This window comes from Otolemur garnettii, unplaced genomic scaffold, assembly GCF_000181295.1.
Source record: "Otolemur garnettii isolate 467f Iridium unplaced genomic scaffold, OtoGar3 scaffold00046, whole genome shotgun sequence".
Taxonomy (NCBI): Eukaryota; Metazoa; Chordata; class Mammalia; order Primates; family Galagidae; genus Otolemur; species Otolemur garnettii.
The window spans coordinates 9,554,719-9,561,588 of NW_003852441.1; the positions used below are offsets into that span (position 1 = coordinate 9,554,719).

A 6,870-nucleotide genomic window follows, 5' to 3' on the forward strand; every position below is an offset into this window, starting at 1 on the left:
TGCCATGGCATCATGGCATCACTGTTCACAGCAACCTCCACCTTGGGCTCAAGTGATCCTCTTGCCTCAGTTTTTCTATTTTTAGTAGAGACCAGGTCTTGCTTTTTTGCTCAGGCTGGTCTTGAACTTGTGAGCTCAAGCAATCCACCCTCCTCAGACTCCCAGAGTGCTAGCATTGCAGGCATGAGCCACCGCGCCCGGTTTCTTGAGTTATTACTCTATTTTCTCTCCTCTGTTTTCCACTCTCTTTTTAACTCATAGCAGTTCGACGTTGGGTCTCCTGGGTTCATCCTCTAAATGACTGTCGCTTCCCGCACATTTCCTATCTGTTTCTCTTTTTGTTACACTTCCTGGAAAATTTCTTCTACTGTCTTCTGACCTTTCTATCAAATTCTTATTTTTCGATCTTATTTTAATTTCCAAGAGCTTTTTCTTGTTTCCCAGTTGTTTCTTTTTCATAGCCTCCTGATCTTGCTTTATTGACACGGCAGCTTCTCGTAGCTCTCCGAGGATGCTAATCAAAGGGTCTTTTGTTGTTGTTGTTGCTGTTTCCTCCTGTTTTTTATGTTGTCTCTTTCCTTTAGAATCTTTTCTCTTATTCTTGTTTGTTCTTGGGCCTTTACCCCCAGAGTTTGGTGTCTTTAACTGTCAAATTGCATTTAAGGATAATTGGAAGCTTTGGGGCAAGGTTGGAATTTCTCTACTGGTGAGTTTTATACATATAGATCTGAGATCTGGTGTGATGTCATCTGACTCCTCTGAGAATAAAAGCCACAGCCAAATGTCAGGTTGCAATTCTTTTTCTGCAACCACTGAGCATCTTCAGAAGGGAATCATCCAATATCTGCAGAAAGCAGGTAAGCTCGTAAGCCTGGCTGCTGGCGGAGTGAGCTCCTATGACTGAGGATAGTAGGGGAGCTTGCATATAGATGGTAGTGAGGGGAGGTGGGATGCCTGGCTGACAGTGGTGAGCGTGGTTGCCTGGCTGATGGTTCTTGGTGTTATAGATGGAAAAGGGACTGGACAGCTGCCCACTCCATAAACAAATGTTTCTGCAATCCCCTGTTTTCAGACCAGCCCCTTCCCCCGGCCTCTTGTTGTATCTGCCATGTCTGAACCCGGAGGCTTTCCTCCTGCTCACCTTCTCCAGAGCATAAGCCTTGCTGTCCTGGGAGAAGGGGAGGTGGGGGGTGTAATAAGTAGGAGGCCTGGGGGCTGACCATCTATATATGACTGTTAGAGGCCTCCCAGTGGAACTTTCACCAAATTCTTAGTGATCATCATGAAAAGAATTTTCTGCACTGAGAGGAAGTGGGTTTTGACCTTTTGAAGTCTTATTAATTGAGGGGAGGAATATTCAAGGCTGAGGTTTCGGCTTTTACTAAGAACATGGGTATCATTCCTAGAATTAGGTTCCTTCCCATTTTCACCCTTTATGTATTTGTCTGCAAGGCCCCCACCCAAGCCAGCCGCAGCCCTGTCTCCCAGCTTCCTACCCTATCAAAGACTTTTAGCCAATCTCCTGATTCCTTGTGCTTTATTTGTGGCTCAAAGCTTTGAGCCTGTCAAAGGTTCTGTGGAGTGGAGACAGTAGACATCCATCTTATCTTGTCAGGGCCCCTCTGCAGCCCCTTTTTGTGTAGCATCCTTCACTCCCATATAAATTAGTCATCTTTCTCCCAATCCGTCCCATCCTCTCATGCCTGCTGTCCGCCCCTGCTCTTCACCCTGGGTGCCCACACTAGCACACAGTCCCTCTGTTCTCACTTCAGTGGGGGGTGGGGAGATGCTGAGTCCTGGATGTCAGCCTTCCATTTAACCCCCTCACATTTTTGCATGTTATGCAGCCCTTTATCAGATTTGGGAGTTGCAGCAGCAAACCTGCCGATGTCATCAGAAAACACCTAGAAACATTTCCCTTCCTCTTATCCTACATTGTACCCAACAGCACAGAACACAGCATCCCCTACAGACAAGGAGAATTTTTCCCCCCAAAAGTGATGCTTTCCTCACAGTCATCAGAGTTCACCTTCCAATCTTTTCCTGTTCTTGCCCGTTTGAACCATAATAATCACCTACTCAATGAAAACATTAAACAGGCTCAGCCCAGAGCCCCGGGTGATGTCCCTGGTTAACAGACACAGCATCAGGAGGCAGCAGTCTAGCAAGTCACCCAGCTGCCGCTGGGGTCACCTGCCTTGGACCCAAATCCAGGAAGTCCCACTTTCAAAGTGATGGCTGCAGACAAGTTACTTAACATCTCTGTGACTCAGCTTCCTCCCTGTAAAATGAGGGTTCCCCAACAGGGGGTTATTGTGAGGTTAAATTAGATAACCAGTTCACAAAGCACCCAGCATGCAAAGATGAGAATCAATCCCCCAACCCTCACCCGGCCTGCCCCGCAGGCATCTGCATGCTGTCCCACATTTTCTCCTCTAGTTTGCTCCTGGTCCACCCAGCTTTCTCTCTGTCCTATAGTAATGCAAACTTGTGACATCATTTGGCCTAAAGTAGATGCTAATTCCCATGCTCCCCACACAGTGCTGGGTTCTGTGGAGGATGGGAAGTGCAGACCACCATCTCAAAGTGTGGGAGGCATCCAGTTTGGATGGGGATATAAGGGTAACAGTGTCCAATGCCAGTGTCCTGGCTTCTAGCCAAGGACAACAACAACAAGTAATACTTCGATGTGGTGAATACGACTCTAAGTCCTTCTCTGGCATGAGCTCAGTGAATTCCTCATGACAGTCCCACACCCGGTGCAGCACTGTTGATGTCATTCTAGTTTTGCCGATGAGGACGCTGATACAAAGAGAGAAAGGTGACACTGTTAATAAGAGGTAGGGCCATGGTGCAAACACAGCACAATGACTCCAGGATCCATGCGGTTAACCACTGGGCCAAACAACACATTGACTGGTCTCTGGGGGTTGTTATTCAAAAAGCAGGTCCCTTTCCTAACCACACCTCTGTTGACAGCCTCGCCTGGGGTTCTTTTGCCCTCTGCATGGCTGTGTCTGTTGCCACCATGAGCAGATACACGGCCACCCGCCTGGAGTTCACAGAGGAGCGGAGGAAGCAGAAGGACAGTCAACACACCCAACACACCTGTCCAGAACCCAAGGCTTCGGAGATCGTTTGGGAAACAGGAGCAGCTCCCAGGCCTGCTGGACATGCCCTTGTGAACATTTCTGGGCACCTGCCACCAGGTGCCCCAAGCAAAGTGTCTATGTGCTAATCATCACCCGGGGACCAGATCTGCACAGGCAGACAAACCAGGCACTTGTACCCACAACAAATACCTCTAGGGTGGGCTTCAGAAGACACAGATCTGGTAACCCCTTCATCCCCTTCACTAAATACCTTTGGCTTCAAGCCTCTGATTCCTATTAAAATGCCAGTATCTTTAAGTGAGATAACTCTTATAGAAGATATCAACCATTGACACTCTAGTATAAAGGAGCTTCTCAAGCTTTCTTGACAGTGAGTTTAACAAGAATATCAAAGAAAGAGGAAGCATGCAAGTACTAAGGGGAGGAGAAGCTAAAGAAGGGGAAAAGAGAGTATCTAATTACAATAGATGCAAAATGTGCTCCCCACATAGGTTTTCTGTCAGAATACTCCAGAAATTATTTTTTTCCCTAATTAATACGTAATAAAGTATGTGTTGCTATCCCATACATCCTTTTTATTTTAATTAAGAAGATAGAAATTTAAAATAAGTTTTTGTGATTTTTAAAATATTTTTTCTCTGAAATTTTGTGATTTCTACTTATAGTAAAAGCAGCTTGGAAGGGTAATCAAATGATAAGAAATGAATACACAGTCAAATGGAATGACATCTTATCACAATGAAGTGGAACAAATGTTTGAATTGTCCTGCTCAAATTAAATTGTCAGGCACTTTTGCTTCTAAAAATAAACTTTGTCAAACATAACAAGTCTTGTTTGAGGCAGCGGTGTGCTGGGGGTTTCCTAACGTGTTCAGTTGTAATATCACATTGATTTATCTTGTATTTCAAGCTAACATGTCATGAGGCCCCAGGTTGTCAGACACATACTTTGGGTTTTTGAAATAAGGAATGGATTGCCAAATTCTAACACTTTTAATTATGTCCTAGCTCAGTTTCATTTTTAAAACATATTCATATGTTTAGAATATTATCATTTCTGGAAAAAAACAAAACAACGTTTCCAATAAAAACAATTTGTGCTGTATTGTAATACTTAATATTGCCACAAAACAAAGGGGGAAATCCAACTAACCTCTTCATGTTTGGGTCTCAGTCAAGCACCTGTCTAAGAAACGCTGGTCCTGTGAAATTTTGTTTTGTTGCACAAAGCATATTTGGAGAGATACAAAATAGATTTTGAAAAGAGAGAAAATGGAATAGCCCAACCCAGAGAATGGGTGGTGGAATTCCCTGGGCCATTTATTCATCTAGAGCAGAAAGGTTTGCACCCACCAGCCTCTGCCCTTTATATTGTGTAGTTTGTCACCCCATGTATTCCCGTAGTAGGCGCTCTGTGACTGTCACAACATTAAGTCAAAGTCTGTGCTGAGAGAGAAGGAAATACACAGGGAAGAAACATTTGCTTAATTCTCTCTTGGAGACAACTTATCTGTGGAGACTGCGGCTGAGGTTGCCAAAGAAGAAATGAAGGTTTGGGCCACGTGAGAGCAGCTGGCATCGTCAGATGGTGCAGTTGGCGCTGCCAGAAACCAGTTAGACACTGGGGCAGCCCGGAAAAGTCCTCACTCACAGAGGTCACACTGAGGGTCATACCAAAGCAATTCTCTCCTGTAGCCTCTGAGCTCCCAAGGTATTTTGCTTACTTTTACGTGTATGAAATGTCAATTTTATTGAAGGATAACACATACAGAGAAACCATCAGTGTCCAGCTTTGTACATTTTTAGAAAGTGAACACACCCATGTAACCACACTGCACATCGAGAAGCAGAACCAAGGTATCTCTTCTTCATCCATTTGTGCTGTAAACCAGTTGGATCTTAATTCTTTAGTATAACGAAATAGTCTTTTTTTATATCCTCCCCCCTCTTATGGATTATACATTTTTCTCTGGAAGAACTGTTCTCTGTGCCTCTGCCCCCAGCATCTGGAACAATGATTCCCAAATAAAAAAGTTATATATGTATATGTTTATACACACACAGACGTATACATATGTATACAAATGTGTGTGTGTGTGTGTGTATGTACATTCATACTCCATCAAGTAGAGCTTTGGTAGCTATAGCTCAGAATTAAGGATCCAGACAACCAGCTCATAAATCCTGGCTCCTCACTTTGACCTTGGGCAAGTCACTTAATCTCTCTTTGCCTCAGTTTTCCCACCTGTGAGATAAGAACCCTACTCCACTCCTCCCACCTATTTTAAGAGCTGTGAGGACTAAGTGCCTCTGGGCACATGAAGATCTTAGGACTAGGCCTGGCACTTAGCAAGCACAATGGAAGGATTAACTGCTAGTCTGTGCCAGGCACAAATACAGCCTTAGGTCTCGTGGGTGACAAAGAAACATGGTGGAGTCTGAGCCCTCCCACTGAGTTTCAGAAACAGTAGTGAAAAGTGTGGTGACGTGTCTGAAAGAAAGTCAGGGTCAAGTGAGGGCAAAACCCAGCCACTTCTAGTCTGAAAGCCATCAGTCCTTGGTTAACCAGTCACCTTCATCAGGTGTCTACAATGTTCCAGGCACCATGCTATTTCTCCAGGAAGGAAGGAAGCAGAACTTCTTCCTTTTCTGGGATTAGCAAAATGCCTGTTGGGGTCCATTGTGGAAAAATCGGGCCATGTCCACTGTCTCCTTATAATAGTGCTCGACAAGGCAGGCTCCAGGGTGTCGATTGTCCTGAACAAACCCGCCACCAGATCTGCTCCTCTCTGATCTTTCCTCGGCAGGCTCAGGGAACTTAGGGGCCAGGGTTCCGAGCCCACCTTAGGAAGTGGAGCAGGATGACCGCTGACTCAGGTGGTCAGGCAAGAATGAGCAAGGTGTTCAGAAGTGAAGACCTGAGGCAGCAGCAGTCTGACCTCAGGCAGCCAACGATTTTTCCAGAATTGGTAATTCAGCCCTACACTCATCCAATTAGCCCTAAAGCAGTGATTTTCAACCAGTGTGCTGAGGCACATTGGCGAGCCATGAGAGGACCTTGGGTGTGCAGCTAACATCTTTAAAGATCATTAATTTAATTATTTGCCAAAGAAGTCCAAAGCACAGTAAATGTATTATTTTTTTTACTCTTTTTTATTGGATCAACATAATTTAAGTGTGCCATGGAAGTTTATCTATAGGTTCAAGTGTGCCGTGAGATGAAAAAGGTTGGAAAACACAGAGCTAGAGTCTGTTTCATTGATGGCTTCATGCTATAGAGAGCTTAGCTGCATTTCTGATGAACCCCTTTGGGGATCATAGTTTGGTTGTCTGGACTGAGATGGACTTTTTGAGCTCCAGATAAATATGGGTAGGCATACTTGATGAGACTGGAATTATGTTTTCTCATGTCTGTTTCTGACTAAACACCTACAAAGAACATGTGTCTATAGAGCACCGTGTGGGAGTCTCAGAAGACACCAGCATGGCTGAGTCTGCCCTGGCCTCAAGGGGCCAATGACGGAACAGTTCAGAGCTGTCCGGCAGAGAGTGTGGGGGAGATTGGAAAATAGCCAAGTTACCTGAAGGTTAAAGGACACGTCAATCACTCAGACAGCTGACCAGCAACCTTATTCACTCTTGTTAAACCAACTGCATTGCATTAGAAAGACAGGATCTAGAGGTGGAGTATGAAACAGTAGACAAGACCACATAAGAGTAAAGCTCAATTAAACTCAAGGGGGGAGGAGGGAGGGAG

General features: G+C 44.9%; 1 protein-coding gene across 1 annotated transcript in view; it reads left to right on the forward strand.

Annotated features, from left to right (window-relative positions):
- Nucleotides 1-3,238, forward strand: part of GSG1L2 (GSG1 like 2) — a 17,746-nt gene extending 14,508 nt beyond the window's left edge. Inside the window, exon 5 of the mRNA XM_023513986.1 lies at nucleotides 2,980-3,238. Coding sequence (XP_023369754.1) covers nucleotides 2,980-3,238 — 259 coding nt within the window. The remainder of the gene's footprint in view (nucleotides 1-2,979) is intronic.
- The last annotated feature ends 3,632 nt before the right edge of the window (nucleotides 3,239-6,870 follow it).